Genomic DNA, 18,425 nt, shown 5'->3' on the forward strand with positions numbered 1-18,425 from the left:
GGCTACTGGGTGACCAGCAACACACAGAGAAACCAGCCCAGGCCCCCATAGAGTCATCGCCAGCCCATACACAGAGCCCACTCTCTCACAGACCCCACCAGCTCACCCAGAGACCACCACCACCACCACCGTCCCACAGAGTCCAACCAGGGTGGAGAGAGGGAGACACTATCAACCCATAGGAAGGGAGAGGCCACACTCCCATTGAGAGACAGCACTGCCATTGAAAGACCACCCACCCGTAGAGAGAGAGAGAGAGAGACCACCAGCCCACAGATAGGGGAGACCACCAGTCCACACAGTGAGAGACCACCAGCCCACAGATAGGGGAGACCACCAGCCCACACAGTGAGAGACCACCAGCCCAGAGAGAGAGAGAGGAAGACCACCCACCCAGAGAGGGAGACCACCAGCCCACAGAGAGACCACCAGACCACAGTCCCACACAGATACCACCACCCCCACCAGCAACCCAGAACATCACATTGCTGCCACCCACTGTGTCTGTGCCAGCTGTGCCTGGGCCATGCAGCTTACACCTGTACGAGGTTTATACAAAAAAGCCAGAAGTTGATCCGGTATATTCGCAGTATAGTTTCAATAAACTGAATACCATGTTTCCGCAGATACCAAGATGGCGGAGTGTGGATCAAATGATCGATTTAATGAGAAATCACAGTTGCAGGAGTTAAATGAGAGGTTCTGTCACTATGTACAAAATATGAAATGCTTGACAGACCAGCTCGAAATGGTAAGGTATTGCCAAGTTTACCTCAGAATTACTAAAGTTTTCTTCTGCCTGTTCTTCCTGTTTTTGAAGCTCTGAGTTTTTTAAAAATCATATGGTATGATACTTTATTTGTCACGTGGACCGGGGTACAGTGAAATTCATTTTTGTACACAGTACAGTACAAGGATCTATACATAAGCACTTAGATACATCTTAGATCAGCATCTCCAATTTGGTCTCCAAATTTGAGGAAGGACATTCTTGCTATTGAGGGAGTGCAACAGGTTCACCAGGTTAATTCCCGGGATGGCGGGACTGTCATATGCTGAGAGAATGGAGCGGCAGGGCTTGTACACTCTGGAGTTTAGAAGGATGAGAGGGAATCTTATTGAAACATATAACATTATTAAGGGTTTGGACACACCGCTAGAGGCAGGAAACATGTTCCCGATGTTGGGGGAGTCCAGAACCAGGGGCCACAGTTTAAGAATAAGGGGTAAGCCATTTAGAACGGAGATGAGGAAATACTTTTTCACACAGAGTTGTGAGTCTGTGGAATTCTCTGCCTCAGAGGGCAGTGGAGGCCGGTACTCTGGATGCTTTCAAGAGAGAGCTAGATAGGGCTCTTAAAGGTAGCGGAGTCAGGGGATAATGGGAGAAGGCAGGAACGGGGTACTGATTGGGGATGATCAGCCATGATCACATTGAATGGCGGTGCTGGCTCAAAGGGCTGAATGGCCTACTCCTGCACCTGTTGTCTATTGTCTATCTCAGATACATAACAAGTGTTTCGCAGTTGTACACTGAGACAGTGGACAGAGTCGCCAGTTTAGTCCCAGTTGTTGTAAGTGCAGGGATCTTGCTCTGACCATGAAGGTCTGTTGTCATGGCGGCGTTGCAAGACCGGCCAGGTCAAGCGTAGCCGTGGTGACCTCCACCGCTGTAGGCCGTGGGCGGTCCACGTGCTCGACCCCTTGGAGCGGCGCCCGGTCCAGCCGAGCCCCAGGCTGTTGCAGGGCCTCCAGTGGCCCACTCCCCCATCGAGACCATGCACTCCCTCCCGCAGCCGGTTTGCTCACCAACCCTCCGTCCCACTCCTTCTACTCTGGGCGGGAGTACCGGGCCTCCCATGTGGGTTCCCGGTCTGTGACGCAGGTCCTCGATCCCCGGTCTTCATCAGGCGAGGTTGAATTGCCAGGCGGGTCCTCGGGTTGTGAAAACCTCCATATAAATGCAAAACCTTTTAATCAGCTGTAAAGATGTGATCGGCGTGGACTGCAGTAGCAAAAGCAGCCGCAGAATCGTAGACGTCAAGTGAATCGCCTCAGTCCTTTCAGATCAAGAGACCTCTATTTGATCCTGACCTCGGGTGCTCCTCTATGTGGAGTTTGCACGTTCTCCCTGTGATCGCGTGGGTTTCCACCCGATTGCTCCGGTTTCCTCCCACATCCCAAAGACGTGCGGGTTTCCAGGTTAATTGGCCTGTGAAACTTCCTCTAAGAGCGGATGCAAAAAGTAGGATAACGGAACTAGCGTGAACAGGCGATCGAATGCCAGTGCGAATTTTGTGGGTCGAAGGGCCTGTTTCCATGCTGTATCTTTCAGTCGAAAAATCAGCCTTTCACCAGAATAAGATAGGAATATTGGATTAGGAGAAGACCAATCAGACCTTCAATCCACAGATTAATGGTCAAGGAGTTGTCATACGGCACAGAAACAGGCCCTTCAGCCCAACCCGTCCATGCTAACCAACATGCCCCATCTAAGCTAGTCCCACCTGCATATGTTTGGTCCATATCCTTCCAAACCTTTCCTATCCATGTTCCACAAGTGTTGTTCAATAGTTGAGATCCTGCTTGATCTACAGTCTTGGTTCAACATATCGGCCTTGTGTCCTTATCCTAGTTAATACCTTAGGTGATAACATCGCCCTTGGACTGAACATTTATCGTTGACCTGGTATCCATTTCTGTCGTGAGGGAGAGTGCCAAATTTTTACCAGTGTTTGCAACTAGAAGCATTGCTGAATTCCACCTTGAAATGTCTGCCCCCTGGTCCAAAGGATCCTGTACCTTGATATCTGGGTTAGGAAGGAACTGCAGATGCTGGTTTACACAGAAGTTAGGTTCAAAATGCTGGAGTAACTCAGTGGGTCGGACAGCATCTCTGGAGAAAAGGAATGGGTGACATTTTGGGTTGGGACCCTCCTTCAGACTCAAGGATGGGGGGGAGGAACTGGAGGTGAGAGAAGGCCTTCTTGATATACACTCCATTAGTTCCCTGAATATTTAAAATGATTAAAATCACCTTGCCCGTTAAATTCCAGGGAGTGGTTATAAAACATACCTGAATACATGAATATTATGTGTTAACCCTTAACTATAACTTTGTTGATAATATTTGACTCAAGGTTGGTTTAGTTTAGAGATACAACGCGGTTACAGGCCCTTCGGCCCACCGAGCCCACTCCGACTGGTGATCCCTGCACACTAACACCACCCGACACACACCAGGGACAATTTTACATTTTTATCAAGCCAATTAACGTACAAACCTGTACGGCTTTGGAGTGTGGGAGGAATCCAAAGAACCCGGAGGAACCCAGGCAGGTCACAGGGAGAACGTACAAACTCTGTACAGACAAGCACCCGTGGTCAGGATCGAACCCGGGTCCCTGGCTGTGTAAGGTGGTAACTCTACCACTACGCCACTGTGCCGCCCCAATTAGTGGGTCCAGATCCATGGACCGGGCGAGGCACTCCATCGCAGTGCTGAGGGAACGCTGCATGGTTGTCCACGTACATTAGATGAGGTGTGGGCCCAATGCCCGCTCTCCAATCCATGCCAATTACCTCATGACGCCATTTCAAAGGAGAGCAGAGGAATTCCCTTTGGAATCCTGACCAGCATTTATCCTCCAACCAACATTTGGGAGCTTGCTTTTGCACTTATCTATTCCAACCTGACAACCGCACTTCGAAAGAACATTGTTAGTTCTGAAGTAAGACAAAAAAGCTGGAGAAACTCAGCGGGTGAGGCAGCATCTATGGAGCGAAGGAATAGGCGATGTTTCGGGTCGAGACCTTTCTTCTTCAGGGTTGAGAGAAAATTTCCTCGGATGTTGCTAGGACGTGAGGGCCTATAGGGAGAGGTTGAGCAGGCTAGGGTCTTATTGCTTGGAGCGCAGGAGGATGAGGGGATGATCTGAAAGAGGTGTACAAAATCATGAGTGGAATTGATCGGGTAGATGCAGAGTGTTTTGCCCAGAGTAGGGGAATCGAGAACCAGAGGATGTAGGTTTAGGTGATGGGGGAAAGATTTAATGGGAATCTGAGGGGTAACATTTTCCACACAAAGGGTGGTGGGTGATTGGAACGAGCTGCAGGTGGAGGTAGTTGAGGCTGGGACTATCACAACGCTTAAGAAACATTGAGACAGGTACATGGATAGGACAGGTTTAGAGGGGTATGGGCCAAACGCAGGCAGGTGGGACTAGTGTGGACTGGACATGTTGGCCAGTTTGGGCAAGTTAGGCCGAAGGGCCTGTTTCCACGCAGATTCTATGACTCTATGCAATGTAAATATTTGCCCGAACTAGGTCAGTTTCTGAGATGAGAGTCTTTTCCTTTCAACAGAGACTAAACGAGTCAGGTCTGTATTTTAGTTTAGTTTAGTTTAGAGATACAGCGCGGAAACAGGCCCTTCGGCCCACCGGGTCCGTGCCGACCAGCGATCCCCGCACATTAACACTATCCTACACCCACTGGGGATAATTTTCACATTTATACCAAGCCAATTAACCTACAAACCTGCACATCTTTGGAGTGTGGGAGGAGACCGAGGATCTTTGAGAAAACTCACGCAGGTTACAGGGAGAACGTACAGACAAGCACCCGTGGTCGGGATCGTACCCGGGTCTCCGGCGCTGCAAGCTCGGTAAGGCAGCAACTCTACCGCTGCTCCACCGTGGCCGCCCAACAAAATGTTTTTTCACCCGCTCGGCTGTTTATAGGAATTTATAAACCCCTTCATACACAATGTTTATAAACCTTGGAGTTTAATGGAACGGGTGGTATTTTGTTGAAACATTGGCAGGGCAAGAAAGGGAACATGATGGGATAGATGTTGACACAAGGAACTGCAGACGCTGGCATCTTGGGACAAACACAAAGTGCTGGAGGAACTCAGTGGGTCAGGCAGCACCTGTGGTGGGGGTGAACAGATGATGGTGTGGGTTGGGATCCCTGTTCAGATGTTTTCATTCATGGAAGACTGTCAAATGCAAGCCTTTGACAAGGTCCCACACAGGAGATTAGTGGGCAAAATTAGAGCACGTGGTATTGGGGGTAGGGTCTTGACATGGATAAAAAATTGGGTGGCACTCAGGAAACAAAGAGAAGGTCCCTTTCAGAACGGCAGGCAGTGATTAGTGGGGTACCGCAAGGCTCAGTGTTAGGACCGCAGCTATTTACAATATATATTAATGATTTAGATGAAGGGATTCAAAGTAACTAGCAAATTTGCAGATGACACAAAGCTGGGTGGCAGTGTAAACTGTGAAGAGGATGCTATGAGGATGCATGGTGACTTGGACAGGTTGGGTGAGTGGGCAGATGCATGGCGGATGCAGTATAATGTGGATAAATGTGAGGTTATCCACTTTGGTGGCAAGAACAAGAAGGCAGATTATTATCTGAATGGTGTCAGATTAGGAGAAGGGGAGGTGCAACAAGACCTGGGTGTCCTTGTACACCAGTCATTGAAAGTAAGCATGCAGGTACAGCAGCAAGTGAAGAAAACTAATGGCATGTTGGCCATCATAACGAGAGGATTTGAGTATAGGAGCAAAGAGGTCCTTCTGCAGTTGTACAGGGCCCTGGTGAGACCACACCTAGAGTATTGTGTGCAGTTTTGGTCTCCAAATTTGAGGAAGGACATGCTTGCTGTTGAGGGAGCGCAGCGTAGGTTCACAAGGTTAATTCCTGGGATGGCGGGACTGTCGTATGATGAAGAATGTCAAGTGGTGGCGCCATCAAGTGTGGCAGCCTCGCCAGCAGCTGTCTGTCCTTTCAAGCTTTTTGTTATTTTTAGTCTATCAAAAAGTATGTTTTTGGAGGTCTTTTAGTCTGTTTTATGTGGGGGGGGGGGGGGAGGGAAGAAGGGAAACAGTTTTCTCAGTCACTACCTGGTTGTAGATGCGTCTTTTCTCTAAGCTGCATCTTCGACCCCCCTTGCGGCCTACCATCTGGATTGGCGCGACCTTTCCTGCCGGAGACCGGCCAGAGCTTTAGCAGCGGCGCAGCACTGGATTCCATCGCGGAGCGGGCAATGCCTTACCGGGAATCGCCATGTTGGAGGTCCAGAGTTTTGGGCCTGCTGAGTTGAACACCATGGAGCTGTGGTCTGTGGAGCTTCCAGCTGCGGGCGGCGCCGACTTTAACATCGCGGAGGCCTGGGAGCCTTTGCCTGGGATCGCCAGTGATGGAGCTCCACCCAGCTCGGCCTGTGGACTTCAGGAACCGCGGTCTCCAGTAGGAAGCGGCCGATTAGGAAACTCCAAGCCGCTGAGAGTGTTCCTCCGTTCCGACGCCGGTGCTCTGATCATCCCGGCGAGAAGGCTTGATCATCGGGCCGTCTGTAGCGCCGACTGCGGAGGGTTCAAAGGCCCCGACCACAGGTGAACAAGAGGAAGATGACTGAACTTTATTGCCTTCCCTCACAGTGGGGAACGTTGATTCCGCTGTGTGGATGTTCATGTTAAATTCTAACGTGTTATGTTATTTTTATTTTATTTGTGTGGCTGTATGGTAACTCAAATTTCACTGCACCAATTGGTGTATGTGACAATAAATGTAACTTGAACTTGACGAATGGAACGACTAGGCTTGTATTCACTGGAATTTAGAAGGATGAAAGGGTATAAAATTATTAAGGGAATGGACACGCTATAGATGCAGGAAACATGTTCCCGATCTTGGGGGAGTCCAGAACCAAGGGCCACAGTTTAAGAATAAGGGGTCGGCCATTTAGAACTGTGATGAGGAAAAACTTTATCACCCAGAGAGTTGTGAATTTGTGGAATTCTCTGCATCAGAAGGCAGTGGAGGCCGATTCACTGGATGCATTGAAAAATGGCGGCGCCTAACGGCAGCGGCTCGTCTACAGTCGTCTGTCTTTTTTTTAAATTTTTGTCTTGTTAAATGTATGTCTTGAGCTAGCTTTTATTTTATTTTTTTTAGCTGTGTATATGTGGGGGGGCTGTGGGAGAAACCGTTTAATCTCTTCCCTGTGTGGGGACCCGACTATTCCCAGTCGGGTCTCAGATGTCGTTGGGCCTAACATCGTGGAGCCGGCGGCGGCCTATGGCCGGGGACTAACCTGAGGGCTCCAGTCACGGAGCCTGCGGAACTGACATTGCGGAGTTGGCCGTCTTCGGAGCGGGAAGAGCTGTGGTGGCGCGCGGTTGCAACCCGACTTTGGAGTTCAGAGGCTCCGGCCCCAAGCCCGGTGGACGGGAACATCGGGAGCTCGCAGGTCCCTGGTGGGAGACCGCTTTTCCGAGCTCCACAATGGCAACTTCTCCCGCTGTAACCGCGGGGTTTGAAGGACATGGAGCCGGGGCCTAACATCGCCCCGCGGGGCTTAAATGGCCTCAGGACTTACCATCGCCCGCCGAGGACTTTAACATCGGAGCCCCAGTTCGCCTCGACACTGCAGTTGGACTGCTGGACCACGGGAGAAGGAACAAAGGGAAGAGATAAAGACGTTGCCTTCCATCACAGTGAGGAGGTGTTGGAGACTCACTGTGATGGATGTTTATGTAAACTATGTTAAGTGTGTGTCTTGGGTTTTTTTGTAATGTAAAAAACTGTAGAAATGAAATTTCGTTCAAACTTAGGTTTGAATGACAATAAATAGCATTCCATTCCATTTCTATTCCAAGAGAGTTAGTTAGATAGTGCTCTTAGGGCTAGCGGAATCAATGGATACAGGGAGAAGGCAGGAACAGGGTACGGATTGTGGATGATCAGTCATGATCACATTGAATGGCGCTGCTGGCTCGAAGGGTTGATTGGCCTACTCCTGCACCTATTGGTTATGCATCTGTGTAATCCAAAATATAAGTTTGCGTGTTTTGCGGATAGCGGGTTGGCTGGATGGCAGAAGGCAAAGAGTTGCAATAAAAGGCGCTTTTTCAGGTTGGCCACCAGTGACTAGCGGAGTTCCGCAAGGGTCGATGCTGGGACCGCTTCTCTACACGTTGTATATTCATGATTTGGATAAGGGGATTGAAGGCTTTGTGGCCAAGTTTGCAGATTATGCTATAATAGGTGCAGGGGCAGGCAGTGTGGAGGAAGCAAGGGCTCTGCAGAAGGACTTGGACAGGTTAGGAGAGTGGGCAGAGAAATTCTGTGCAGCAAAGTGCAGAGAAATGCATTTTGGTAATTAGAATAAAGGTGTAGATTATTTTCTAAATGGAGAAAGAATCCAGAATTCAGAGGTGCATAGGAACTTGGGAGTGCTGGTGCAGGACTCCCAAAATGTTAATTTGTAAGTCGAATCGGTAGTAAGGATGGCAAATCCAATGATCCGAATACAAAAACGGATGTAATGCTGAGGCTCTATTAGGCACTGGATTTGGAGCACTGTGAGCAAATTTGGGCCCCATATCTGAGGAAGGATGTGCTGGCTCTGGAGATGGTCCAGAGGAGGTTTACAAGGTTCCAGGAATGAGTGGGTTAGCATATGATGAGCGTTTGACCCCACTGAGCCTGTACTCGTTGGAGTTTAGAAGGTTGAGGGGGGGCCTCATTGAAACTTACAGAATAATCGACGCTCCCACCGCGGCCTGTGTATTTCACCATCGAGTAGCTCGCAGTCTCGGGTAGAGACCGTTGTCGGCAAGCTCCAAACGACGCAGAACGTTTCGATCAGCCTCGACCCAGGGTCAGATTTTCCCCCTGGCGTCCGAAATCACCTTATCTGAAAAATTCATGCATTCTTTCTCCAGTTATTAATGAAAATGTTCACAAAACTGAAAAAACGTTGACAAAAACCCGCTGTCTTCTTGCTCGCGCTGTAAGTGACGTCCCCCCCCCCCCCCCCCACCACGCCCCCCCCCCCCCCCCCCCCCCCCGTACTAGGGCCCTGCCTGGAGCCTGGAACCGGCCTCCCATGAAGGTTACGGATGTGGGATGAGTGCGTAGGGGGCAGCCGCCAGCCGGGAGCCGCCAGCCGGGAGAGAGGCAATATTGCGTTCGAGGACCACCCCTCCCCTGTGACCATGTGCTCCCGCCCCCACCCCTCAAACTCTACCCCCCTCCCTCGCTGACCCCCGCTCGCTCTCTGCCCCCCTCCCGCTGCATCTCTGCCCCCCACGCCTCCCATGGGGGCTACAGGAAGGGGGTGGCTAGGTTGGGGAGTAGACCCAATGGGTCTGTATTTGGTCTAGTGATTAATGAAAGGCCTGGATAGAGTGGATGTGGAGAGGATGTTTCCACTGGTGGGAGAGTCTGTGTCCAGAGGTCACAGTCTCAGAATTAAAGGGCACTCTTTTAGAAAGGAGGTGAGGAGGAACTTCTATAGTCAGAGGGTAGTTATTAATCTGTAGAACTCATTGCCACAGAGGGCTGTGGAGGCCAAGTCAGTGGATATTTTTGAGGCAGATAGACAAATTCTTGATTAGAACGGGTGTCAAGGGTTATGGGGTGAAGGCAGGAAAATAGGATTAGGAGGCAGAGCAGCCATGATTGAATGGTGGAGTAGACTCGAAGGACCGTATGGCCTAATTCTACTCCTCTAACTCGTGAAGTTTTGAACTTTTGTGTGTATAAGTGTGTGTGTGGTGAAAGGAGTTCCTCCGGCACCTTGTGTTTCGCTTACAGTTTTTGTCAATCGCTTTGACACTAGTTTCAGAACCTTGATGTCATTTTTCACAACTCTAGATACAAAACTCAAAACGGTCACCACTTGTATCACAGGCTGTCCAACGTTCAAAACATTGCATTGTGTATTCATATCTTTAAAGAAAGCTTGCACTCACAGAATCATTGGTTCAAACAACTCATTTATCATAAAATACCATAGGGACATTTCTTTAGATCACCCACACACAACATACACATAGTTTCACTGTTTAGTTGTTCGTACAACCATTAAATATTGTAGTACAAAATATGTGATACATGTTTCATTCTGTGCTACACGTAATGTCACTGTAAAAGGATTAGTAGAGAGAATACCACAGACACAGTGGAATCATTGAACAAAGCTGAAATTTATTGATGAATACAAACTAAATGACAACATAGGTTGAATGAAAGCAACAATTACTGTAACAAAACAAAAAAAAAGTCCTGCAAAACAAACTGCCGTGTTCCTCACCTGGCTACTGTACAATAAGAAAAAAAAGCTAAACAAAGGATCAACAATCACTCGTCATCCCCATCAACTCTGTCTTGTGGATTGGGCCACAGGTTCTCATCCACATCCGCATAGATGTTTTCATTTGCCAAACATCTTGGAAAGTACCTTCGCGCATGGCGAATCCAGGCCTGACACTGGTCTGCTGTAATGTCATCGCAGGCATTGTCCATGGCCTGAAGAAGGGTCACTTGTTGATGCGGATGCCGATCATACACTTTCCACCTCCATGTGGAGAAAAATTCCTCAATGGGGTTAAGGAAAGGTGAGTATGGGGGCAAGTACACAGTGAGGAACTGTGGATGGGCCTGAAACCATGCCTGCACCAGATGAGCGTGGTGGAACCTGACGTTGTCCCACACAATGACATAAATTACACCAACAGCTCTACAGACTAGAGTTAGCTCATCAAGAAATGCAACAAGGAGCTCTGCATTGTATGCGCCAATCAGAGATCTACGCCCTACCACACCATCTTCTGATATCGCCGCACACATACTGATGTTGGCCCCACGTCGTGCAGGTACTTGTATGGTTGCCCGCTGGCCAATTAAATTTCGCCCTCTCCTCCTTGTCTTGGCCAGGTTGAAGCCTGCCTCATCCACAAAAACAAATTTGTGATGATGTACAAAAAGACATGTTGGAAAGAGAATTACTGTACAGTATTGATTACAGTACAATGATGGGGAATTTTTCACAAACAGGCATCATGAAACTGAACATACCTGAACATACTCAATCCTCAGTTGCTTCACTCTGTCTGCATTTCTTTCAAAAGGCACACGGTACAACTGTTTGAGGGACACCTGGTGCCTTTTCAGAACACGTGCAATGGATGGAAAACTTATGGCTTCCACATTCCTGAAGAGATCTTCATCGTCCAGGATGTTCTGTCTGATTTCTCTAAGCCGAATGTCATTTCTGGCCCGGACCATGTTGACCCCAGCCCGTTCCTGTTCCTCAGTGAGGAGTCTGCCTCTGCCTCCACTATTGGGTCTAGTCTCAATTCTGTAGGGAATATGACAGGAAGAACATGTCATCATACTGTAGAACACATTTTCATAGTCACATTACCTACTCTGTGCTGCACATTGGCATGCAGTGTACAATCATTTGACAATTACAGTAAGAGTAGCCTACAGTACTGTAATGTTTACTGTAGTGCATGCTGAAGACTTACCGGTTCTCATTGCGGAAAGTTCTAATGATTGAGGCCACGGTTGATCTTCTAAGGTTTGGTTGTATCATTCTCGCTGCCTCAATCATTGTCATGCCATGATTGATGACATGATCTACAACCATTGCTCTAATCTCATTGGAGACTCTTTGCCGTTGCTGTCTTGGTCCTTGTCCTCGACCCCGTTCCCCCACACCTCTCAAACGGGGCCCATGGCCACCTCTCAAAAGGGGTGCTTGTCCCCTGCCATTCCTTTGACCACGTCTTCCTCCTCTTCCTTCTCCTACTTGACCTCTATGGTGCCCACCTGCCTGCTCCATGTTGTATTACTTCAGATGTTGTTGTGGATGCCACTTACACCCATACCACAAGGTCAGATCAATCATCAGTAACGAATTGGTGTCACAGGTGGTGTCAATCATTGTCGTCATCCTGAAACTTTCATGATCTGAACATGCTCATCCTCAGTTTCCATAAGACTATGCTTTAAGAGTAATGCAACAGTTACTTGTCATTTTGAGCAGTTGTATCAATTGATAGTTAGATTATTGTAATGAAATGAATAGACAGTCATCTCAAATGATTCCAGCAACTGCAGTTCCAAGGTTTTGTGTGTGTGTGTTAGTCTGTGCATCTGTGCATGTGTGTGTGTGTGTGAGTGAGTGTGTGTGTGTGTGTCTGTGTGTGTGTCTGTGTGTGTGTGTGTGTGTGTGTGTGTGTGTGTGTGTGTGTGTGTGTGTGTGTGTAGTGAAAGGTAACTGCCTGACCCACTGAGTTCCTCCATCACTTTGTGTTTTGTTCAAAATTCCAACATCTGCAGTTCCTTGTGTCTCATCCTATCACCACATGTCCCCTTCTCCCCTGCCCAGGATCTTCCACATTTAAAATAATTGTACGTAATTGGTGACAATTATAAACCTAAATTTAAAACTTCTGAGGAGAGAAATGACCGGAGGAAGAGGCGGATGCGAATGAAAGAGGAGGAGATGTAGGCTGGCATGGGGGCGCAGCGGTAGAGTTGCTGCCCTACAGCGCCAGGGACCCGGGTTCCATCCTGACTACGGGTGCTGTCTGTACGGAGTTTCTACCTTCTCCCCGTGACCTGCGTGGATTTTCTCCGGGTGCTCCGGTTTCCTCCTGCACTCTGAAGACGCACAGATTTGTAGGCTAATTGGCTTTGGTAAAATTGTAAATGATCCCTCGTGTGTAGGATGGTGCTAGTGTAGGGGCGATCACTTGTTGACACGGAATTGGTGGGCCGAAGGGCCTGTTTCCCTGCTGTATTTCTAAAGTGTAAAATCTAAACAGGAGGAAGATAAGATGGAGGAACAGTAAGGGGAGAAGGTGATACAGTTGAAGGAGCAATTAGCCCTATGGATCAGTGGGGTGTGACATGGTGGGGCAAGGAGGATATATGTTGATCAGGGTGTGATATGGAGAGGGGAGGATATATATATCAGGGGGTAATATCATAAGTGATAGGAGTTGAAAAATTAGGCCATTCGGTCTACTCCGCTATATCAAGTCTACTCCGCTATTCAATCATGGCGGATGTTTCTCTTCTTCCTAACCCCATTCTCGTGCCTTCCCCCCATAATCTCTGACACGAGTATTAATCAAGAATCTATCTATCTCTGCCTTAAAAATATCTACTAACTTTGCCACCACAGCCTTCTGTGGCAAAGAATTCCACAGATTCAAAACCCTCAAATTCCTCCTCATCTCCTTCCTAAAAGAACGTCCTTTAATTCTGAGGCTATGACTTCTAGTCCTAGACTCTCCCACTAGGAAACATCCTCTCCACATCCACTCTATCCAAGCCTTTCACCATTCTGACTTTGCCTCTACAGCCTTCTGTGGCAATGAATTCTACAGATTCACCACCCTCTGACCAAAGAAATTCCTCCTCATCTCCTTTCTAATGTCCTTTTATTCTGAGGCTGTGGCCTCTGGTCCTAGATTCTCCTAGTGGAAACATCCTCTCCACATCCACTCTATCCAGGCCTTTCACTATTTGGTAAGTTTCAATGAGGTCTTCCCCTCATCCTTCTAAACTCCAGCGAGTACAGGCCCAGTGCCGACAAACGCCCATCATATGTTAACTCACTCATTCCTGGGATCATTCTTGTAAACCTCCTCTGGACCCTCTCCAGAGCCAGCACATCCTTCTTCAGATATGGTGTCCAAAATTACTCTCAATATTCTAAATGCGGCCAGACCAGTGACTTTATTACATCCTTGTTTTGTGTACAAGCCGTCTCGAAAATAAATGCTAGCATTGCGTTTGTGTTCTTTACTACCGATTCGACTTGCAGATTAACTTTTTGGGAATCCTGCACCAGCGCTCCCAAGTCCCTTTGCACCTCCGATTTCTGGATTCTCACCCCATTTAGAAATTAATCCACGTCTTTAATATGGAGTGGAGAGGAGGGTATCTCTAGACCAGGGTATAATATGGAGGAGAGTGGATATTTACAGAGCAGGGCGTGTGATATGGGGAGGATGGGAGGATATATATAAATAAGCGGGTGATATGGAGGGCAGGATATTTATAGATCTAGGGGGTGTGATATGGAGGCAGGGAGCGGAGGATATATAGTAAACCCTCGTTATAACGGACCATGGGGGGAGAATGGAGTCCGTTATTGCCGATTGTCCACTATAACAGAGTGTGGGATCTGCTCCAACCACCTAGTGGTCACTCCGTGAAACAACAGGTTGCTTTCAAATGCAAAGTTCTTTTACGACACAAAATGCTAGAGTAACTCAGTGGGTGAGGCAGCATCTCTGGAGGGAGGGAATGGGGGACGTTACAGGTCTCGACCCGAAACGTCGCCCATTCCTTCCCTCCAGAGATGCTGCCTCACCCGCTGAGTTACTCCAGCATTTTGTGTCTACCTTCGATTTAAACCAGCATCCGCAGTTCTTTCTGACACAAAGTTCTTTTTAACATCTAAAAATGTATTTTTGTTACTGCAAGCTAAAAATACTAAAGGCTGTTTGTTACATTGTTTAATCGAGTGAAGTGTCGATCGGAGCGATTACATGTCAAGGCCGATGCCTGGTCAAGTCCAATAGCCTCCATAATGTGATTAGCACCCTATGTTCTTTAAGAGATAGTCCGCTGTAACCAAAATCCATTATAAAGAGGTTTGGAATAATGGTTCACTGTAGCGAGACCAAGCGGGTAGAGCAAATGGTTTTACTGACAAAACATTACTTGAACTACACCACTTAAACCCCTGTCCCACGGTACGAGTTCATTCCACGAGTTCTCCCGAGTTTGCCCTGATTCGAACTCGGAGATTTACGGTAATGGCCGCTCGTCGGTACTCGGGGCTCTCCTGGACATTTTTCAACGTGTTGAAAAATCTTCACGAGTCTTCCCGTGCTTACCTGCCGTTAGTGAGTCTTCCCGAGTACCTGCGTTAGCGTTACAAGCCGCTAAGAGACGTCCCCGAGCTCCGACGTACCCGCTACGTTCATTCTCCGAGCTTACCACGAGTTTGATTTTTTTTAAACTCGGGAGAGCTCTTGGAATGAACTCGCACCGTGGGACAGGGCTATTAGTGGAGAGAAAACATTTTTTCATGCTCTTGTTGTTGCGGAGAGCACTAGCCCCTGAACAAACTTACTAACTCTAAAAGCCCCGCGAAAACTAACTCTAAAAGTCCTGACTTCTGACGAGGGTTCTGCATGCACAGCTTAACCACTAGGTGCCGTTACATTACTGTGTATATATTGGGGGTGGGGGGGGGGGTGGATGTTGTGGCGGATATATATATAGATATTATATGTATAGACGATATACTGTATGTAGATTAGGGGGGTGCAATATGGTGCAGGGCAGGGTATGGAGGAGCAAATATGGAGTGATTCAGTGCAGCGATATGGGGATATGTGGGGACCAGTCTTGTCAGTTCCATTCCCTCGCCTGTCCCCCACAGCCCTTAATCCTGTCTGATGCTCTTTTAAAAATGGAATAGAAACATAGAGAATAGGTGCAGGAGTAGGCCATTCAACCCTTCAAGCCAGCACCACCGTTCAATATGATCATGGCTGATCAGCCAGAATCACTATCCCGTTCCTGCTGTCTCCCCTTATCCCTTGATTCCCTTAGTCCTAAGAGTTATATCTAACTCTCTCTTGAAAACATCCAGTGAATTGGCCTCCACTGCCTTCTGTGGCAGAGAATTCCACAGATTCACAACTCTCTGGGTGAAAACTTTTTCCTCATCTCAGTTCTAAATGGCCCACCCCTTATTCTCAAACTGTGACCCATGGTTCTGGACTCCCCCAACATGGGGAAATTTTTCCTGCATCTAGCCTGTTCCATCTGTGTATGTAGGCTAGTGCTAGTGTACGGGGCGATTACTCCGTGGGCCAAAGGGCCTGTTTCCATTATTTCCGCCTCTAATCCAAACTAAACTAAATATGAATAAATTAATGAATGATTCTTTATTATCACATGTGACATGTTACAGTGAAATTCTGTTTTGTATTCCATATGCAAAGTATGCAAAGAGTGGCCATCTAAAGGGCGCCGACCAAGTTACAAAGTATTCAATGTCGTTCCAATGGTCCCTCCTTGTCCCTCCAGCCACCCCCACAAGTCAGGCCCCTCTTTGTTCTCTCCAACCCCCCCCCATACTGCGTCACTCTGTTGTCGGCAGCCCCCCCCCCCCCCCCCCCCCCCCCCCTGCCATGTCCATCTTTCGAACTTTCTCAATAGCCTTCAAGGATGGACAATGGAAATCTTGTTTACCACGAATGCAACAAATGAGCAGACACAAGAAGCAGGAAGTCACATTGCAGCTTTGGTGAGGCTGCATTTGGAGTATTGTATGCGGTTCTGGTCACTCCATTGCAGGAAGCATTTGGAGGCTTTAGAGAGGATGCAGAAGAGGTTTACCAGAATAATGCCTGGATTAGAAGATATTAGCTATAAGGAGAGAAGCTATAAGTCTAGAGAAGGGGCTCGTACTGAAACGTCACCCATTCCTTCTCTCCAAAGATGCTGCCCGTCCCACTGAGTTACTCCAGCATTTTGTGTCTGCAATTGGTTTAAACAGAGGTTGGACAATGTTGGATTGTTTTCTCTGGAACGTCGGAGGCTGAAGGGAGACCTGATAGAAGTGTATAAAATTATGAGATGCATAGATAGGTTAGACAGGAAGAACCTTTTCCCAGGGTGGAAACGTCAAAGACGAGAGGGCATAGCTTTAAGAAGAGAGGGGTAAAGTTTAAAGTTGATGTGCAGCACAGAGCGTGGTAGGTGGCTGGAATATGCTGCTGGGGGTGGTGGTGGAGGCAGGTATGATAGTGGCATTTAAGAGGCTTTTAGATAGGCACATGGATATGCAGGGTATGGAGGGAAATGGATCAGATCAACTGAATCTGATATCATGTTCGGCACGGACATTGTGGGCCGAAGGGCCTGTTCCTGCGCGGCAGTGTTCTACATTCTATGTGTAGAAGGGAACTGCAGGTCCTGGTATACACCGAAGATAGACACAAAGTGCTGGAGTAACTCAGCGGGTCAGGCAGCATTAGCATCTCTGGGTGACTTTTTGGGTCGGGACCCTTCTTCAGACGGCTACGTTCTATGTTCTTACAGAAAGCCAAACCTCTCAGCTCGCCTGCTGTATGGGAAACCTGTGTTCCAAGTGATAACTCGAACCAGCACATTTGTTTTGAAACCTTTAAATAATGTCCTTGGGATATGGTTCGGGATTTGCTCATTTGGAAACGAGTCGTCTCAAAGTCAAACTTTACAGAAACCCCATTGAGAAAGCCAGATATTGCATGTACTGGAGTCGCCAGCACAAGAGGCCCTGATTTCCTCAGTCATCAGTGCAGGTTCCGCTTTGCTCTGTACCTGCTCGCACCTCGAGTGACCCCCCCTCTCTCCTTGATGGGCCGAATGGCCTAATTCTGCCGACCACGGGTGAACAAAGGAGGAAGATTGACTGAATATTGCCTTCCATCACAGTGAGGAATTTTGATTCCACTGTGGTGGGTGTTTATGTTAAATGTTATTTATGTGTGCAATGTGCTCTTTTCACTTGGTATGGCTGCATGGTAACTCAATGTTCACTGTACCTTAATTGGCACATGTGACCATTAAATTGAATCTTGAATCTTGAAAATTAGCAATTAATATCTTTGGATCTGAACATCACCTATTCCTTTTCTCCAGAGACGCTGTCTGACCTACTGAGTTACTCCACCATTTTGTGTCCCCTATATCCGGTGCAAACCAGCATCTGCACTTCCTTCCTACACATCTTTGCTATAGACTCAGATGATGATGACTTGACTTCTGATTTAATTTTACTGATTGCATTCCTCCTTGTCACCCTCCCCTCAGCTAACAGTGAACCATTCTACATTTTCTTGAGCATCGTCTGCTTTGACCTATCGTTTTCACACCTTACCCCTCCATATCTCTCGTTTCCCTCTCCCCACACTCAGTCTGATGAAGGGTCTCGACACAAGATGTGACCTACTCCTTTTCTCCAGAGATGCTGCCTGACCCGCTGAGTTACTCCAGCACTTTGTTTCTATCTTTGGTGTAAACCAGCATCTGCAGTTCCTTCTGACTCATTCCATTTGTGCTTAATTGCTCTCTCCAGCTCTGCGGCAGGGATATTATTAATGGGCGGCTGTCTGGGAATTGTTTAAGACCGTCTCAAAGGCTTGTGGCAGATGTTAGTCTTGTAAGACCCCTTGAGTGAAATACAAGGGTGGAATTAAATGCTCGATATTTGAGAGCAGTGGCTTAAGACGGGATCATTTGAGTAATGAGTTTTGCTGTAACATGAACATGCTTTCCCACTGGGATGTTGCCGTTTTCTTGCACAACTTCTCAAAAAAAAAAAATTTGAGTTTGAAAAAAACGAGTCGAGTTTCGGCGAGTAAGCTAAAAGGCCACACCATCATTCTTGCCTTTTTAAGCCATTACCCTGGCGTTTTTTTTTTAACCTCGGAATGCATCCTCGTACTGAGCACTTCCACCTATTGTTTTTTATTTCCTGTTTTTCCTTAAGATAAATCTGTTGATAGATTGTGGTGGGGAGTCCAGGAATGTTTTTG

At 47.7% G+C, this 18,425-nt stretch overlaps 1 protein-coding gene across 1 annotated transcript in view; it reads left to right on the plus strand.

The window, feature by feature from the left end:
• Positions 1-632: 632 nt before the first annotated feature.
• Positions 633-18,425, plus strand: part of lmntd1 (lamin tail domain containing 1) — a 102,774-nt gene continuing 84,981 nt past the window's right edge. The window contains exon 1 of the mRNA XM_033039328.1: positions 633-751. Within this exon, the coding sequence (XP_032895219.1) occupies positions 635-751 (117 nt within the window). The 5' untranslated portion in view covers positions 633-634. The remainder of the gene's footprint in view (positions 752-18,425) is intronic.

This window comes from Amblyraja radiata, chromosome 21, assembly GCF_010909765.2.
Source record: "Amblyraja radiata isolate CabotCenter1 chromosome 21, sAmbRad1.1.pri, whole genome shotgun sequence".
Lineage (NCBI taxonomy): Eukaryota > Metazoa > Chordata > Chondrichthyes > Rajiformes > Rajidae > Amblyraja > Amblyraja radiata.